This window comes from Triticum aestivum, chromosome 4B (genome assembly GCF_018294505.1).
Source record: "Triticum aestivum cultivar Chinese Spring chromosome 4B, IWGSC CS RefSeq v2.1, whole genome shotgun sequence".
In the NCBI taxonomy this organism is placed as follows: domain Eukaryota; kingdom Viridiplantae; phylum Streptophyta; class Magnoliopsida; order Poales; family Poaceae; genus Triticum; species Triticum aestivum.
The window spans coordinates 658,661,965-658,681,963 of NC_057804.1; the positions used below are offsets into that span (position 1 = coordinate 658,661,965).

The 19,999-nt window shown below is 43.2% G+C and overlaps 1 protein-coding gene across 2 annotated transcripts; it reads right to left on the minus strand.

Moving 5' to 3' along the window:
- Window positions 1-9,593: 9,593 nt before the first annotated feature.
- On the minus strand, window positions 9,594-19,999 carry LOC123093955 (pre-mRNA-splicing factor ATP-dependent RNA helicase DEAH1). 2 transcript variants are annotated; one of them, XM_044516016.1, is made up of 27 exons: window positions 19,796-19,999; window positions 19,585-19,715; window positions 19,283-19,468; window positions 19,117-19,200; window positions 18,917-19,003; window positions 18,008-18,041; window positions 17,872-17,926; window positions 16,908-16,967; window positions 16,730-16,801; window positions 16,495-16,558; window positions 16,321-16,400; window positions 16,154-16,221; window positions 15,986-16,043; window positions 15,389-15,446; window positions 15,247-15,309; window positions 15,046-15,114; window positions 14,740-14,829; window positions 14,417-14,503; window positions 14,177-14,292; window positions 14,027-14,093; window positions 12,897-13,937; window positions 12,744-12,806; window positions 10,585-10,708; window positions 10,398-10,498; window positions 10,229-10,291; window positions 10,069-10,141; window positions 9,594-9,979 (listed from the first exon to the last, which is right to left on the minus strand). In XM_044516016.1, the coding sequence occupies exons 1-27, from the start codon at window positions 19,893-19,895 to the stop codon at window positions 9,933-9,935; spliced, it is 3,141 nt and encodes a 1,046-aa protein (XP_044371951.1). In that variant the 5' UTR covers window positions 19,896-19,999; the 3' UTR covers window positions 9,594-9,932. The 2 variants fall into 2 exon arrangements, with proteins under 2 accessions (XP_044371951.1, XP_044371952.1); XM_044516017.1 differs by lacking the exons at window positions 19,585-19,715; window positions 19,796-19,999 and having other exon boundaries at window positions 18,917-19,020; window positions 19,283-19,463.

Here is a 19,999-nt window from a genome sequence, read left to right on the forward strand (position 1 = left end):
TAAAATTTTCTCTAGGAACATATCTAAAACAATAGAACTAAAGCACAAGCTACGACATAATTTGCAAAGACCTTTTGACTACGTTCATGATAATTAAGTTCATCTAATCAAATTATTTAATGAACTCCCACTTAGATAGACATCCCTCTAGTCATCTAAGTGATACATGATCTGAATCGACTAGGTCGTGTCCGATCATCACGTGAGACGGACTAGTCATCAACGGTGAACATCTCCATGTTGATCGCATCTACCATACGACTCATGTTCAACCTTTCGGTCTCTCGTGTTCCGAGGCCATGTCTATACATGCTAGGCTCGTCAAGTCAACCTAAGTGTTCCGCATGTGTAAATCTGGCTTACACCCGTTGTATGCGAATGTTAGAATCTATCACACCCGATCATCACGTGGTGCTTCGAAACAACGAACCTTCGCAACGGTGCACAGTTAGGAGGAACACTTTCTTGAAATTTTAGTGAGGGATCATCTTATTTATGCTACCGTCGTTCTAAGCAAATAAGATGTAAACATGACAAACATCACATGCAAATCATAAAGTGACATGATATGGCCAATATCATCTTGCGCCTTTGATCTCCACCTTCGAGGCGCGCATGATCACCATCGTCACCGGCATGACACCATGATCTCCATCATCATGATCTCCATCGTCGTGTCTTCATGAAGTTGTCTCACCAACTATTACTTCTACTACTATGGCTAACGGTTAGCAATAAAGTAAAGTAATTACATGGCGCTTATATTGACTCACAGGACATAAAATAAATTAAGACAACTCCTATGGCTCCTGCCGGTTGTCATACTCATCGACATGCAAGTCATGATTCTTATTACAAGAACATGATCAATCTCATACATCACATATATAATTCATCACATCCTTTTGGCCATATCACGTCACATAGCATACCCTGCAAAAACAAGTTAGACGTCCTCTAATTGTTGTTGCATGTTTTGCGTGGCTGCTATGGGTTTCTAGCAAGAACGTTTCTTACCTATGCAAAAGCCACACGGTGATATGCCAATTACTATTTACCCTTCATAAGGACCCTCTTCATCGAATCCGATCCGACTAAAGTGGGAGAGACAGACACCCGCTAGCCACCTTATGCAACAAGTACATGTCAGTCGGTGGAACCTGTCTGACGTAAGCGTACGTGTAAGGTCGGTCCGGGCCGCTTCATCCCACAATACCGCCGAATCAAGATAAGACTAGTAACGGTAAGCAAATTTAACATATCATCGCCCACAACTACTTTGTGTTCTACTCGTGCATAGAATCTATGCATAGACCTAGCTCATGATGCCACTGTTGGGGAACGTAGTAATAATTCAAAAATTTCCTACGTGTCACCAAGATCAATCTAGGAGATGCTAGCAACGAGAGAGAGAAGGGAGTGCATCTTCATACCCTTCAAGAACGCTAAGAGGAAGCGTTACAAGAACGTGGTTGATGGAGTCGTACTCGCGGTGATTCAAATCGCGCAAGATCTGATCTAGCACCGAACGGACGGCGCCTCAGCGTTCAACACACATACAGCCCGGGGACGTCTCCTCCTTCTTGATCCAGCAAGGGGAGAGGAGAAGTTGAGGGAGAGATCCGACAGCATGACGGCGTGGTGGTGGTGGAGCTCGTGGTTCTCCAGCAGGGCTTCACCTAGCACTACGGAGGGGGAGGAGATGTATGAGGGGAGGGAGGGGCTGCGCCAGGGGAAGGCTTGCCACTGCCCTCTCTCTCCCTCACTATATATAGGGGAAAGTGTTTGAAATATGCCCTAGAGACAATAATAAAATGGTTACTATTGTATTTTCTTGTTCATGATAATTGTCTATTGTTCATGCTATAATTGTATTAACTGGAAACCGTAATACATGTGTGAATACATAGACCACAACATGTCCCTAGTGAGCCTCTAGTTGACTAGCTCGTTGATCAATAGATGGTTATGGTTTTCTGACCATGCACAGTGGATGTCATTGATAACGGGATCACATCATTAGGAGAATGATGTGATGGACAAGACCCAACCCTAAGCATACCATAAGATCATGTAGTTCGTTTGCTAAAGCTTTTCTAATGTCAAGTATCATTTCCTTAGACCATGAGATTGTGTAACTCCCGGATACCGTAGGAGTGCTTTGGGTGTATCAAACGTCACAACATAACTGGGTGGCTATAAAGGTGCACTACAGGTATATCCGAAAGTGTCTGTTGGGTTGGCACGAATCGAGATTGGGATTTGTCACTCCGTATGACGGAGAGGTATCTCTGGGCCCACTCGGTAATGCATCATCATAATGAGCTCAATGTGACTAAGTAGTTAGTCATGGGATCATGCATTACGCAACGAGTAAAGTGACTTGCTGGTAACGAGATTGAACGAGGTATTGGGATACCGACGATCGAATCTCGGGCAAGTAACGTACCGATTGACAAAGGGAATTGTATACGGGATTGATTGAATCCCCTACATCGTGGTTCATCCGATGAGATCGTCGTGGAACATGTGGGAGACAACATGGGTATCCAGATCCCGCTGTTGGTTATTGGCCAGAGAACGTCTCGGTCATGCCTACATGATTCCCGAACCCGTAGGGTCTACACACTTAAGGTTCGGTGACGCTAGAGTTGTTATGGGAAATAGTATGTGGTTACCGAAGGTTGTTCGGAGTCCCGGATGAGATCCCGGACGTCATGAGGAGTTCCGGAATAGTCCGGAGGTGAAGATTTATATATGGGAAGTCCAGTTGCAGTCGCCAGAATGGTTTCGGGGGTTATCGGTATTGTACCGGGACCACCGAAAGGTGTCCGGGGGTCCACCGGGTGGGGCCACCTGCCCTAGGGGACTTAATAGGCAGAATATGGGAGGGAACCAGCCCCCTAGTGAGCTGGTGCGCCCCCCAAGGGCCCAAGGCGCCTAGGGTTTTGAAACCCTAGGGGAGAGGGCGCCTCCACCTTGCTTGGGGGGTAAGTTTCCCCCTCCTGCCCCCCCCCCTCTAGATGGGATCTAGAGGGGTCGAGCCCCTCTCCCCTTCACCCTATAAATAGAGGGGGGGTGGGAGAGCTGCAGCACCTTTGCTTTTGGTGCAGCCCCTCCCTCCTCCAACTCTTCCTCCTCCTCCGTAGTGCTTGGCGAAGCCCTGCAGGAATACCACGAGCTCCACCACCACCATGCCATCATGCTGTCGGAGTTCTCCCTCAACTTCTCCTCTCCCCTTGCTGGATCAAGAAGGAGGAGACGTCCCCGGGCTGTACGTGTGTTGAACGCAGAGGCGTCGTCCGTTCGGCGCTAGATCGGATCTTCCGCGATTTGAATCGCCACGAGTATGACTTCATCAACTGCATTCTTGTAACGCTTCCGCTTAGCAATCTTCAAAGGTATGAAGATGCTCATCCTCTCCCTCTCTTGTTGCTAGAATCTCCATAGATTGATCTTGGTGATGCGTAGAAAATTTTGAATTTTTGCTACGTTCCCCAACAGAAAGGGGGAGGAGGAGGCGCCCTAGGATTTCCCTAGGGGAGGGGCGGCGGCCACAGGGGAAACCCTAGATGGGTTTGGGCATCCCCACCCCTAGGAAACTTGCCCCCAAAGCTGGGAGGGGTGGCTGCCCTAGGGGTGGCTTCCCCACCTCTCCAGGTTATGTGAGATGGGGTGGGAGGAGCGCTCAGCCCCTTAGTAGGCTGATGTGCCCCCTCCCCTTGGCCCATAAGGCCCCCCAACGCTTGTCGGGGCCTCCGAAACCCCTTTCGGACACGTTGCTCGTCAATTGGTACCCCCAGAACAATTCCGGACTCCAATACCCTTCGTCCAATATACCGATCTTCACCTCCGGACCATTCCGGAGTTCCTCGTCACATCTAGGATCTCATCTGAGACTCCGAACAACCTTCGGTAACCACATACTATTCCCATTACAACTCTAGTGTCACCGAACCTTAAGTGTGTAGACCCTACGGGTTCGGGAACCATGCAGACATGACTGAGATACCTCTCCGGCCAGTAACCAATAGCGGGATCTGGATACCCATATTGGTTCCCACATGTTACACGATGATCTCATCGGATGAACCATGATGTCGGGGATTCAATCAATTCCGTATACAATTCCCTTTGTCCATCGGTATGTTACTTGCCCGAGATTCGATCGTCGGTATCCATATACCTTGTTCAATCTCGTTACCGGCAAGTCTCTTTACTCGTTCTGTAATGCATGATCCCATGGCTAAATCATTAGTCACATTGAGCTCATTATGATGATGCATTACCGAGTGGACCCACAGATACCTCTCCATCATACGGAGTGAAAATCCCAGTCTCGATTTGTGCCAACCCAACAGACACTTTAGGAGATACCTATAGTGCACCTTTATAGCCACCCAATTGCGTTGTGACGTTTGATACACCCAAAGCATTCCTACGGTATCCGGGAGTTGCACAATCTCATGGTCTAAGGAAATGATACTTGACATTAGAAAAGCTCTAGCAAACGAACTACGCGATCTTGTGCTATGCTTAGGATTGGGTCTTGTCCATCACATCATTCTCCTAATGATGTGATCACGTTATCAACGACATCCAATGTCCATGGTCAGGAAACCATAACCATCTATTGATCAACGAGCTAGTCAATTAGAGGCTTACTAGGGACATGTTGTGGTCTATGTATTCACACATGTATTACGGTTTCCAGTTAATACAATTATAGCATGAACAATAGACAATTATTATGAACAAGGAAATATAATAATAACCAATTTATTATTGCCTCTAGGGCATATTTCCAACACAGAAGACTGCGGCGACAGGCGGCGCGAGGGACAGAGCGGCGGCGACCCTGGGCCAGTAGCGGCCTCAGGCGGGCGTGCAGGCACGGCGGCAGACCGTAGCTGGAGCACCAGCGCGACCACGGGGATCTCGGGGGAAAGCAGCGGGGCGCGGTATGCAGACACGGCGGCCTATTGCCATGGCGGATGAGCAGGCGGCGCCGGCGTCAAGGAGAAGGGCACAGGAAGGAGGAGGGGTGAGCTCACCCACGTTGTCGAGGTTCGGGGCTGCGAGGCATGGGGACGCGGGTTGAGGAGGGGGGTTCAAGGAGGCGGTTCGGCGGGGTCCGGCAACGACGAAAGGTGGCAGCGATGTTGACGACGTCAAGCAGGCGTCGGCCAACGAGGGACAGGGGATGAGGCCGCGAGGGAGGAGGGGAACGAGGGGTAGTGGGGGAATCGTGCGGAGAGAATGGAGTGAGCGCTAGGGTTCAGGCGATGGCCTAATAGGCCAGGGGGTGTGCGGGTGGGCCGGATGGGCCAGCCGACTAGATAGTCAGCTGGGTCGGGGCCTAGTGCTGGGGGGAGACGGCGGCTCTCTCTTTTTTTTCTTTTTTTCTTTTGTATTTTCTCCACCATATTGTATTTTAAAATAATACCAAATAAGTTTTGTTGACTCCAAAACTTGTCACATAAATACTAGACAATGTTTTGAGCTAGCACACAAGATTTCAAGTGCTTTGGAAATACATAAACATTTGTTAAATTTTAAAAGGTTATTTTAGTTGTTGTTGGACCACTTCAGATTTTACCAGGGATTAACTGGTGAGTCAAATGATGTTGGTTTCTACACGACAATTATTTAGTGAATATTTGCAACATCTCAAACATTTTTGTTTTCATGTTTGACAAATTTGAATTTTTGACTTTAACCTTGGATTTGAATTTGAATTGTGATTTGGATCGAGTGAGGATTAGCAACAGTAATGTGATGACATGGCACCATTAACAGGGGATTACTGTAGCTTAATTATCCGGGCATCACACTGCATTAGGCTCCATTGTTTTCTAGGTTGACCGAAGGGAAAGCTCATCCTTGCAACTATAATGTCAATGGGCATTAGTACAACATGGGCTACTATCTGGTTGACGATATCTATCCTTCATGGGATACCTTCGTCAAGACCATCTTTGAGTCAGTTAGTCAGAAAATAGTTCACTTTTCCCAATGACAAGGAGCTAGAAAGGATGTGGAGAGGGCTTTTCGAGTGCTTCAAGACCGTTTTGCAGTTGTTCTTGAAGCTCATAAACAATGGGATCTAGAGACCCTTGTGGGAGGTGATGACATGTTTGATCATGCACAACATAGTCATGGAGGATGAGGGGAAGATGTTGCCGGAGGTCTGGGATTTGAGAACATGAATGTTCCTATCCAACTTATGTATCATAATCCATCCACGTTTGATGAGTTTTGTTTAAACACATCAACAAATTCGGCATCAAGCAACTCATGAGCAGTTCAACAAAGATCTTATTGAGCATCTATGGGCAGTTAAAGAGCACAACTAGACTACATATGAGAGTTAAATTCAAGTTTAAACTATTTATTTCAAAACTTAGTTGGATTGTAATATTTAAATTAGAACTAATGTTGCATTTAAATTGGAACTTTGATTAGTGAGTGGAGGGGTGTGCCCCTTCGGCCTAGGGGCCAGGGCTGGCTTGTCGCTTCCACGGTTGCGCAAACTATATGCTCCTAATAAGCATAGTCAGTGTTTTTGTTCCTGGGAGACTTAGTACTGACAATGTGTTGGTGGCCTATGGATGCTTTCATGCAATAAAGAAAAGGACCCATGGATCTAATGGGTATTGTGTTGTCAAACTAGATATGAACAAAGCATATGACCGTATTGAATGGAGGTTTCTGGAGAAGGTAATGCTTAAGATGGGTTTTAATGAGTAGTGAGTGAGGCTAATTATGGAGTGTGTTTCTTCTATCAGCTATAGAGTATGCTCCAATAATAGTGAAACTAGCGAGCTCACTCCCACAAGAGGATTGAGATAGGGGGCCCATTGTCCCCATACTTATTTTTATTATGCTTAGAAGGCTTCTCAAGCCTTTCGTCTAAGGAGCAGAGAATTGGTGGTTTGGAGGGTATACTAGTCTGCCGGGATGGCCCTTCTATTTCCCATCTTATGTTTGCAGACGATTCTCTGATTTTGATGAAAACCGATTCACATAATGCAAGCATTCTAGAAAAGGTACTGGATACTTATTACCTCAGTCATGGACAACAAGTGAGTAATGCTGAATCGAGTGCCTTTTTCAGTCCTAATACTAATGTTAGAACAAGAGAGAATGTATGCAGAGAAGTGAATATTGAAACAAAAGCAATGACAAATACATAGTTGGGTCTACCCACTATGGTTGGGGTGGACAAGAGTGATTGCTTTCAGCATATCATTGATAGAATCCATCGAAGACTGAAAGGTTGGAAAGATAAAACCCTCTCCATGCAAGGTAAATAGATTCGTATAAAGTCGGTAGCCCAAGCAATTCCCTCTTATGCTATGTTAGTGTTTAAGTTGCCAAAGGGAATTTGCAAGGCTATTACCAGTGAAATTTCGGGGTTTTGGTGGGGAGATAATGAAGAGCAAAAGAAGATTCATTGGTTCATGTGGTGGAAATTGTGTGTTCCAAAGAAGAAAGGGAGACTAGGATTTTGGGACCTTCACATTTTTTATCTTGCTATGTTAGCAAAACATTTGTTAGCGACTGATACAAAACGCAGACTCTTTGTGTGCACAAGTCCTGCGTGTTAAATACTATCCAGCTGGAAATATTTTTAAAGCTGGACCTAGGAAAGGGTCGTCTTACACTTGGCAGAGTATCATAGCGGGTATTCAAGCTCTTATCAGCGAGGGTGCATATGGAGGGTTGGCTCCGGATCTCAAATAAATATTTGGCAAGACCCATGGATTCCTACAAGCGCATCGTAGAGAGTTAATACTGTCCAAGATAGAAGAACTCATTGACCCCCACTTTGGTAATTGGGATGAAGATCTCATACATGATGTATTCTCACCGGTGGATGTTCAAAGAATCTTACAAATCACATTGCATGCTCAAATGAATGAGGATTTCATTGCATGAAACTATACCCGTTCCGGAACGTTTTCGGTCCGGTATGCATTCTATAGAGCTAGACCATCAGTTTGGTTCCCGGTTAACAAGGCCAGATGGGCAGGGTAGTGAGCATATTAATCATATTTGGAAAGATATATTGAGGTTATAGGTGTCTGGGAAAGTGAAACACTTTACTTGGAAGGTGCTACATGGAGTCCTACCCTGCTATGGGGTTTTGCCAGCTCGACACATACCTTGTTCGCCTCAATGCTCATGTTGTTTGGTGGGTGCCGAAGACTTGTGCTCTTCAAATGTCATCGTGTGAACTTAGTGTGGTCTCAGTTGGGACTTCTAGATGCCATTCAAAGAACAACTGATGAGGACAGATTAGGCTCTATCACTATGGAGATTTTTATCAAAGCTTGATGATGTTTCAGATGGACTATATGTGGCTGAACTGGCTGTTGTGGTACCTTTAATGGCAATGACGACAACTTGTGAAAGGAATCGTGATTCAAAATCCTGAGAAAACGGCATTGTCTATTCACGTCCTAGCTCCAAAGCTCCCGGCTCGGAAGAAAGAACATATATGGCAAAAACCGTCTCATGGACTAGTCAAGGTTAATGTAGACGCATCATTCCATGTGAATACTTTATCTGGAGCTTGCGGTGTTGTCGTGCGTGATGAACAGGATGACTTTCTAGCAGCAGTGACTTGGTTTCTTCCGCGGTTGGCAACGACTTTGCCAAAAATATCATTTAAACACTGTTTTCGGGGAAGCTAATCAGGTAGCAGATGAGCTAGCTAAGCATTCATCTTTGATTTCTTGGGATGATGTAATCCATGACTTTGTTTCACATTTACTTGTAAACGACATGACCAGCATATGAGAAATAAAGTACATTTGCTGTAAAAAGACTACGCTCCTAATAACTGCCTTTGGCTCTCTCAACCCGGTGGTGAGCTTGGTGGGCATCATCTCTAACAACGGGGCTGGTCGCAGCCGGCCAAAACAGCGTGACTAGCGTCAATGAGGGGCTTGTGGGGTTTCATTTCGTCTTCAAGGAACAAACACCAGATCCGACAAGTTGTTCATGGATTGTTGGCAGTATTTGGCCATCCTTATTGTTCTTCTCACGCAGCCCGGCGCACTGGGCCGGCTGATATCCATGGGTCATCACAGTCCCACCTCTCACCATTGGCTACTACGGAGTACTACTTATTTTAAGATATGGGCTTAACTTTCCGAGGATCGATGGATCTGAGTCATGCTCCTAATGTGGCATCAGAGGAATACTTGAGAGAGAAAAAAATACTACAAGCGGAAATCCAACTGGGTGCCTAGGCTCATCTCCCGCTCAAAAAATAATAATCAAAACAAATACTAGGAAAATTCAAAAAAAATAATCCAATTTGATGCGTGAGGTCCGCTTCAAATTTCAACTCATTTGAACATCTGGCTCTCAACAAAAAAGACAAATCGGTTCAGAACAATGCATGAACAGTAAACTTTTTTACGGACCCCAATTTTTCTAGTATTTGTTTTGATTTTTTTTCTAAGAGCAGATGCAGATGATCTAGTATTTGTTTTGATTTTTTTTTTCTAAGAGCAGATGCAGATGAGCCCGGGTCCACTACACTAGTACAAGCTTCAATCCTATGAATCAAACAACCAACATGAGAAAGGTGGACATCATCAGATGCCGACGGCCTAATGTTTGAGACAGTACAGTTATAGCCAATGTATGTTTGTTTGATAACCGGGTACGACGAAGGATTGAGGGTCCCGGCATCTACGCTGGGTTGTGCCAAACTGTCTACAGCTCTACCCACACCCACAAACTTGTACAAGAACGGTGGGTCATGTTGACAGGGCCATGGTGAGTGATACAACGTAACCTAAGAGAAGGTAGAAAAGAGCGGCCATGCTGCGATCCCGATACGATATTCGAAACTAAACTGTTTACGCACCATCTAATCTGTCCAAACGCTGGCTTCATGAGTGAGTCCAGGCAGTCTACAATGCGGCTCGTCCTTGGCCCTTGGGCAGCTTCTTTGAACCAGCTGTGCGGCGGACAAATAAAAGGGGAAACGTTTCGTAAGCTGCAGCTCTTCGCTTGAACCAAGAAATAACATCCAAGTTCGACGCTTACCGTCGTCCACATCTTTTAGTTGGTAGTAGTGTGGCGCGATTTCCACCAGCCATTCGGGCTTCAGTTCCGTCACCTGCATGCATTCATTGGTCATGGCATTTCAGACGACAATCGATTATTTCTTTCACGGCTTGCTTAATTCTGGAGAGACTGTGCAAACCTGACGCATGTACTCTTTTGTCGTGAGAACTAGTTCGTGGTATATTACCCAGCGAGGAAGTAGCTGCATATATATAAGGAAAATATAAACAATGTCAGAAACAAAACTTGGACAAGACTACTACTATGGATGATGGAATGTCCAGCATGTAAACGACAACTCAACTTGCCTGTGCTAATCCTGAACTAGGGTGGATAAAGACCGTCTGAGGGTTCTTGACAGTTCTATATGAACCATTCTTCTGCAACCGTGCAGAATGGTGGAAGAAACCTGCAACCCGCAAGTACCCACTTATCAGATTTATCCATCTCAGGCAACTTGCACAAATAAAGCAACTGGATCATCAGTATACGTACCGGATGTTATGGCCTTTTTAATAGCATCCAAGTCACTAGCATTTGAACAGACCTCAATCTCAACTCTCTCCATAAGTCCCTCCAGTTGATCTCGAATGTCTCTTGCTCTCTTCATGCTGCGGACCTGATTTATGCACCGACAGTTTTATCACATAAACTTTGCAGAAACAGTGATCAACAGATTACTGTAACTGCATATATAATACTCCCTCCTTTCACTATTATAAGATGTTTTGGATATTTCAATATGGACTACATACGGACTGAAATGAGTGGACAAACACACTAAAATGCATACATATACATCCGATTCAGAAAAAAGTTAGAAGATCTTATGATAGTGAACAGAGGGAGTACATAAGATGGCGTTTGGTTTACTGGCTATCCCTGGGTGGGATAGGGATAGCCAGATTTTTGAAGGATGACACTTGTTTGGTTTGTTGGCTGGAAAGAATGGGGATAGCCAAGATGTCAGGAATATTCCTCTATAAGTTGGTTGACGCGAGCCACGAAATTCTGGCGGATGACAACAACCACCCGCTCGCTCGCACGAGCCCGAAACGTTTTCTTCTTCGTTTATATCTCACCCCTCTCCTCACGAACAAACTCCCTACTCCTCCCACCCCACCCAGCGGCGGCGGAGCGTTTGAGCACGGCAAGGCGTCGAGGTGTCGGACTCCAGCAGGGAATGGCGTGGTTGCTGGCGGGGAACATGCAACACCGGCAGGCAGTGGTAAAAAAGAGAGCGTCGGACTGTATGGCGTAGGCAGAAGGGAACAGGAACACCGGTGGTGGAGAACTAGGAAAGCTCCTGACAAGGCGGAGTGTAGTAGGCCGGCTGCGTGCATCGAGGCCCGCCATCGATCCCGCGCCAGGCCTCCTGCACCTGGTCAAGAAACCTCTGCATCGTTTGCTGTTCACGCTCACCTGGCCGAGGTTGCAGGTGCTCAAAATTTGTTGCTATTTCTGCCGATGAAATTCAGGAAATATGCTTGTCACTGTGCATTTCTCCCAGGCCCCAATTCGTTTGATTCTGGGGTGTGTATGTACATTGCTCCCAGGCCACAATTCTTTTGATTCTGGGGCGTGTATGTAAGTCTGGAATATAGCTGTTGAATATGGACTGTTGCGTACTGATCTTTGTTTATTGATTTGGTTTATGAATCTAATCAGTAACAAAGGCATAACTACGTTTCAAGCATTGGCTATAAAAACGGCGTGTAATCTCACCATCTCAAAAAAAGATAACCACGACAATCTTATTCTTCCAACCAAACAAAAAAAGGCTATCCCTAGCCACATATTATCTTACCAACCAAGCAAACAAAAAGGATCGGATATCCCCATCCAGTTGGTTATGTATATCCCCAACCAACCCACCCTCGCCCTCAAACCAAACGCCACCTAAGTAAGCTAACCATGGTCGGCGCTGGTTGATTATTTTCAAACGACTCTAATTCAAAACCCAACATGAAATTTTAACGTCTCTATTTCTCTAGTGGAAATAAAAAGATACACCAGGCAAGTAGAAAAATAGAGTATTCATTAAGAATTTCATGTTCATTAACCCTCTATGCTTTGTGCCCTACGCTAGAAGCTAAAACAACACCGACTGGATGAAATAGCATATGTTAGTACTCCCTCCGTTCGGAATTACTTGTCTCGGAAATGGATGTATCTAGAACTAAATACGTCTAGATACATCCATTCTCGCGACAAGTAATTTCGAACAGAGGGAGTATCTTTTACAGTCCATTAAAAGCGTCATGATGCTCATGCACATCAATGTTCTATGCAACATGTAATATTGTTTCTGCAATTCCAATGCAATTTCTTGCATTTCCTCTACATATGAGATTTATCATCAATACTTGAGGCTAACCTTTTCAAGTTAAACATGATTTTGCGGTATAAAAAATATAGGGGCAGTAAATAAGATTGGCATGGCCATTCTCATTCAGCCCTACAATAGATACTAAAAAAGCTATTAGCCAGAACAAGTGCTACACACACAATCAGTAACATAGGAAATTACAGAATCTAGAGGAACGCAATATCTTTAAAATAAGAAGAGTGATGCTAATATGATGTCCAGAGAATATAATATCTTACGCTGGATCACCAGAATGCATGTTACAAATTATAAAACAAGAACATACCTGGATATAATTTTCATAACACCATTGAGTCGAGAAGTCTGTTTCTCTCCATGAGTTATAGACCTGAAATTATCTTGAAGAAATTAGCCCTTTACAGCTCAAATCTAATAAACATTATGAATTCTGATAAATTACAAGGACAAGAAAGAATACATTGAGTAATGCTATGTGGTCCCCGACGTTCCCAGTGTGGAAGTTCAATCTTGCATTATCTGCATGAACCTGTTTGTCCTTCGGACGGTAGAATATAGAATTTCCGATCGACAACATTGATGCAATGGACATGACCTCATCAGAACACTTATATTTCTCTGAAGCTACTATCATCTTTGACAGCATAGGATCTAGTGGAAACTCTGCCATTCGTCTTCCAGTCTTGGTCAACTCTCCACGACTGTTGAGTGCACTGAGAGCAAAAAGTTGTTCCAGGGCCTTCAATAAGGCCTCTGAAGGAGGTGGGTCCATAAAATCAAAATTAACCAAGTCATGAATGCCAAGACTCTTAAGTGTAAGAACAACATTTGCAAGGTTGGTTCTTTGTATCTCTGGAACAGTATTATCCTCAAGATCATGCATGTAGTTATAACTTGTGTACAGACGGAAACATTTTCCTGGTCCTGTCCGTCCAGATCTTCCTGCCCTCTGGTTTGCTGATGCCTTTGAGATAGGATTGATAAGCAGGGATTCCATCCCTGTACGAGGGTTGTATGACTTGATCTTGCAAAAACCTGGGTCAATAACATATTTTATACCATCAATGGTTAATGAAGTCTCTGCTATATTAGTGGCCAGGACCACTTTCCGAGAACCCTCGGGGGTTATCTCAAAGATCTTCGCTTGAAGTTCAGTAGGCAGATTTGCATAAATAGGGCATATATTTAGCTCCGGAATCTTTGTGCCTAAACCCCTTGTTTTGTGTTTCAGGATTTCATCAACTGTTTCAATTTCTTCCTGTCCTGTAAGGAACACTAGGATATCACCAGGGGGCTGAGTCACATGTATCTGTAAAATAGTGACAATGGCAGCATCAATGTAATCTGCTTCTGGAGCTTTTGTATAATGTACTTCAACAGGGTATCGCCTCCCAGGAATCTTGAAAATAGGAGCTGAATCAAAGTAGTCGCTAAATTTTTCTGCGTCAAGGGTTGCACTTGAAATGAGCAACTTCAGGTCTGGGCGAAACCTAGCAATGTCCTGCAGGCAGAGTATTACGTATATGAGGGATTGAGTGGGTTTCTACAAGTCTGATGAAGAGCATGCCAAAGTGATACAAGCCAGCTGACCTTCACCAGACCAAACAAGATATCAGTAGACAGCGTGCGCTCATGAGCCTCATCAACCATGACAACACTTATAACCAAAAATAAACAGATATAAGTGTGGTATGTTCAATAGAACAACTCAAGTACAGAAAATGATTTGCCAACGATTACCTATAGCCAGCCAAATCTGGTTCTCCAAGAAACTCCCTCAAAAGCATTCCATCAGTCATGTATTTAATCATTGTTTTCTCTGAGGTGCAATCCTCAAACCTTATGGAGTAACCAACCTGTAGGGTGGCACCAAACATGGTTATAATCATACAATTTCATGTAATGTGATGGAAGATCCATGCATAAACACATTCCAGAATTTGATATTATTATAGAATTATAGTTATGAGCAGAACTAACCTCGTGTCCCAATTTAACACCCATCTCTTGAGAAACCCTTGCTGCAACGCTCATAGCTGCCACTCGACGAGGTTGTGTACAAGCAACCTGCAAATTTTTAAATTAACATGAATTTCGACAGAACCCATAAATTCATTGAACCACGTCATTAAGGCCAAACATAACCGCACTTCATAGAGCAATACCATTAGTACGTCCAAGAGAAACAATGTAGATTTTTTCATGATCCATTAGAACACAACTATTCCAATAAGCCATATATGCATTAACAGACAGTAATACTAATACTAATAGTAGAAGATCAATGCTGACGCATGTCATACCTTTCCTCTTGCTGTGTATCCAGCTTCATGAAGATATTGAGGTATTTGCGTCGTTTTACCAGAGCCGGTTTCTCCCACTATGACAATAACCTACAAGCAGCACATGCCCACAAAATCAACACAACAACAAATGGACATAACTAGATCATGTCATCATATACAAATAGTTAAAAAAGAAGCGGGTATTCCTTTCATAAATGTAGTTCAAATTTGGGGAATTGTGAAAGGGCACTGAGCAAAACATGAATAGTTGTTTGCTGAATCCTAGCACATACGTGTTCCATACTGAATACTAACATCACAAACCTGATATTCATCAACAGCCTTGAGCAGTTCATCTCTGAATTTATAGATTGGAAGGGTTTTCCGCTCATCCTAGTTCAAAAAGGAAGCCAGTTAAAAGACAAAAATAACTTTGAGGGACTATAATTATGATTCCGCTATTATTAAGAGCACGGGTAGGTATATGTGTTTGTAAACAAATAAGTTCATAATCCGCTCACACACCTGGAGCTCCCTTTTAAGAATATCTTTTGCATCAATGGTCTCTTGGTCTGAATCATCTTCAAACTATAAAATGAGAGAGTTCAGTAAAAGAGTATCTTAAAGCAATCAAATTAGGAGAGTAAGTATTTAATTGATTGATTACCTGTGTTCCTTCTATGACCGATGATTTAACAAAATCAATTTGATCATCAAATACAAACCTATGAGGTTCAAAAAGTAATATGAGTACAAAACAACTGTTGAACAAAGGTGTGGTCAAGGTTATACAAAATTCAACTGTCCAACAAAGGTGCAATCAAAGGCTATAGAGGATTCGTCAGTGTAATGCAATCAGAAAAATCCAGTTATTATACCTTATTAAGTTTCAGTATTACGGCATGTTTGGACGAGGGGTACTTTTGTGTGAGCTTCAGTATTTAGTTCAAGTTTCTACTAACTACCGAAGCCCTCTAAAGAAATACATCCAATCCAAACACCCCCTTTACAGGGATCTTTTTATACGAAACAAAATTTCTGGCCAGACCATCCTCAGCAAGGGACATTCAGTTGACTGCTAATTAATTACATGACTTGTCAGAACTCTAACTAGAAAGATGGACTCTTAGAAACAGCAGAGGAGTAAACTTTGCTGATGAACAATTCATAAAAATAATAATAATAACCTACAGGTATTCATTACAACAGAGCAGAAAAGTAAACTTTGCTGATGAACAATTCATAAGAAGAACACAGAACTTACTGGTATTCATTAGAAGACCGCTTCCTGTCTTTCGATCCAAATTCCAGTTTAGACTTTCCTGAAACAGGTCAATCAACTGTTAAATATACAACAAAGAGCAGAAATATGGTATCATAAAGACAGTCACAATACCGATTTCCAGTGGATAATCCAAGTAAATGACATTACCTATTTGATGTTCTTCCCATGCTTCCTGTTCAGCAAAAGGATTCATTTTATCTTTGCCCTCAGGATCTCTGCTTGTCCAGCAAATTCAAAAATCAATATATTTAAACAAGTTCGGAGGAAGTTACATAGTCGCATACTGTCAAACAGAAGGACACATAGATACATACTTGTATCGCTGCATTGCTACCGAGAATCTCTTTTCTTGATTAACACCTTCACCCATGTCATAAGCTTCAGGCATTTTGTACTGAAAATCACATGATTGACGAACTGAAGACATTGGCATCAAGAGATCACAGTGGTATCGTTACTCTGCAATATTCTCAAGGGGGGAAACATACCTCAGCAACATCATCTGCACTCTCAACATGCTCCTTAACAAGATCATAAATCTTCTTCTTGTATCTGCACATTTTATGCCCGGGTTTATTGGAAATGCACCGCATAAAAGCCTATGTGTACATGCATCTAGCTAAAAGAGAAAATCTGTAGCATAATTATATCTACATATCCTCGCTCCTCGGTACAAAGTTATCAGTAGAGAAGCACTTTATGGGACTCAGTTACAATCAGCACCTGAAGTCATTTTCTTCTGCTGGGGTCAGTTTCACGTCCTGAAAAATGTATTCATGATCGAGAATTTCGTCCCTGCAGTTACCCCAAAACAGTAGCAAGTTAAATGTATGGACCAACTCAACATATAGACAACATCATGAACATCAATGCACTTGTATAGAAGTTCTCTTGTACTGACCGAATCTCATCAATTTTTTTATCCCTTCGCTTTTGCAAGTACGCTTGCCTTGAAAAATTTCTGCACATTAGTATTGAAAGGAAAGTTAATAGTCCAGAACTCCTGACAGATCTTTCCAATAAAACAGCTTGATTTTTCCTACATTCAACAAGACAACTCAAAGTAACAAACTACTTAATGCAAGCAAAAGCCTTATCTTGACTACGCAACAGAAAAAGTTGGGCAGTTACAAACAACCTTTCCCAACAGTGTATAACCATCCAAAATAAGCAGCACCGTTGTCATTTGCATATATTAGCACCAAAATGTTACATGTAAATGCAATTCAATTTTCAAGGAAAAGCACGGTACACCTTCTATGTACACCACCAATGTATTCCAATTTTCTTTCTACAAGTAACAGAAGAGTTGTGCCAAACTTCACCTATACATCACAAGGGTATTTATTCAAATTCTACTCTACTTCTCTAGTCATAATCGAAAACATTACTTTAGTCAAGAATAAAAACTGTTTCCATATGCAACTTCTTCAAATGTTCAGATGTGAGTACAGAATTTAGCACAAACCTACAGTACAACAACAGAATACCAACAGTCCAGGGTGCTCAGTTTGACAAGCCAGCAACAAGCTCACCCAAAGCTGAAGCTATTAGCCTCTTGAATAATAATGGTTGCTTTCTTGCTATATATACATGATGACTGAATATGGTTGTTTTCTTGCTACTCTACTACTCTATATATACATCATGGTTGCTTTCTTGCTACTTTGTTTTCCTCAGTTTTCCTCTTGAATAATGACTTAATATGGTACTATTTAAAGTGGCCGGGTTTTTCACCAGTATCTTGGGCAAATGGTTTTTCATCAGTATCATTGGGCAAATAAAACTAATTTCTTACATACATCAACATTAGTAAAAGAAATTTATAATGAAAAAATACAACAACCAACTGCAACAGGAATAACCTCAGATCTGAAGTGTCATTCTTATCCAGTGCTTGTGATCTTCTGGTAAGCTCCTCTGTCAACAATCTCCAACGAATAAATTACAGTGATCATATTGAACCAAATTAGTAGAGTATACATGTTCGGGTAGGTATACCTTGTTCTTCCTTAGATAACTGCCGCTCCATCAACTGTAGAAGGAAAATATTCAATAACATCAGCTCAAATAACTAACAAGATTTAAAAACATAGTACAATTGGAAGACATGATTTGCTGGAGTTTAGAAACATGCTCTGTGCTAGATTTATAAAGTAGGTAGGTGATGCAAGGAAATACAACCAAAGAAGCACTAATCCACGTATACTGGCATGCAGATCAACTCACAGAACTACACTTCTTAGGTATCAACATATCCAAAAAAACATACTTCTTAGGTATCAACATATCCAAAAAAACATACTTCTTAGGACGTGAGTCATGGCTCACCGATCAATGACACAATTCCTTTGTAAGTTGTAACCACTCCTAAAGATAAAATCGGCAACAACTTTCACTAGTGTACCAGCGGGCCAGAATTTTAAGTTCATAGAAGTGTGGTTTTCTGAATCTATAATATGGAGAGGTGTGATTTTATGAAAGTGTGAAAGTACTCCTTCAAAATGCAGTTACTTGACTGATAGTTTGAGAAGAAAATTCGTAGTTTCGAGGAAGTAACTCTACGATGTAACTAACATGTCACTACAATCAGGTCTTCTCTCGTAGTGAATATATATAACAAGCCACAAATCATCTAAGATTCCTTTAGAACGAAATAACTGGTTTATAAAACAAAAGGTGACATCGAACACCCAAAAGGACAAGCCATTCACCAACTATATTTTTGTTCAGCAATCAGCACTCCACTTCATATGACAACCAGCAGAATACTTCAAAACCAACCAGAAACTTAATAAAACTTGATAGATGATTTAGTTGTTAAGAGAAAAAGAGGTTCCACCCATTGGCAATAAATTAAGTCATAGCAAGCATAGAAAAGAAAGGAATATCAGCTTGCAAGACAATCACCTTTCGAGTGTGTACTGCATCTCTTTCCCTCATGTTCTTCTCTAGCTGAGCCCTTTCCTGCTGATCTCTTAAAATTTCTTGTTCTTCCTACAAGGCATCACATACTATAATGGATTCAAAAGCACATTTTAATTGACCATTCCATACCTATGCATTTTTATGTACACAACAAAATCAGATTCCTAGAAAGAAGGGCATACGTCCAGAGTGTCGTCGCCGTCTTCATCATCCACCTCTTCTGTTCTCCTTCGGACACTCCTCTCAGAAACATGTGCTGTTGTTTCCTGCACCACAACATTATCAGGTTGAGCCACTCACGGCATGTGAAAGCGACACGACAAATGGGTGGCTACCACAGCGTCTCACATCATCATCCTTCCCATCATCTTGGTCTTGAGCCTTCCTCCTAAAATGCTTCCTGCTCTTGGAGGACGCGCTCGCCGAGCTCGCCGTGTGGTTGTCAACCTCGTCATCGTCCTCATCGGCCAACAACTTGTAAGTGCTTTGCTTCTTCACAAGCTTTGCTGCCTCCCTTTCCTGCTTCTGGTAATTCTGCGACAAGAAAGGGAAAGCATATATAGCATTAAAATCATTCAAAGACAAAGCCGTGGCACTGTTGTTAACCCAATGGGATTTGCTCTGACAGAGGAGGTGGACTCAAAACTTACACTGACGCCCCTGCCCTTGCGGGGGACCTTGGCGTAGATGTCGGCGGCGAAGCTGCTCGTCTCGGCGGACGAGGAGAAGCCGTACTCCACGAGCTTCCCCACGAGATCGCCGGCGGAGGAGGAGTCCTTGGCTGAGCACACGCGCACACAGGCCCAGATTAGAAGTAGGATCAGAGAAGACGAAACTGACGGAACCTGAAATCGGCTGTACCTAGGCCGATGACGTAGTGCACGAGGACGCTCGTCGAGAAGCCCTGGATGGACATGAGCTTGTCGGAGACCCAGTCCCTGAGCTGCTTGTCGCTCGCCATCGCGGGCGGATTCCAATTCCGATACCCGAAACCAGGGACGGGGTTGAGGGAGCCGGGGCGGAGGGGGAACGGCGACGCGCGCGAGAGGCGGGGGGAGGCGGAGG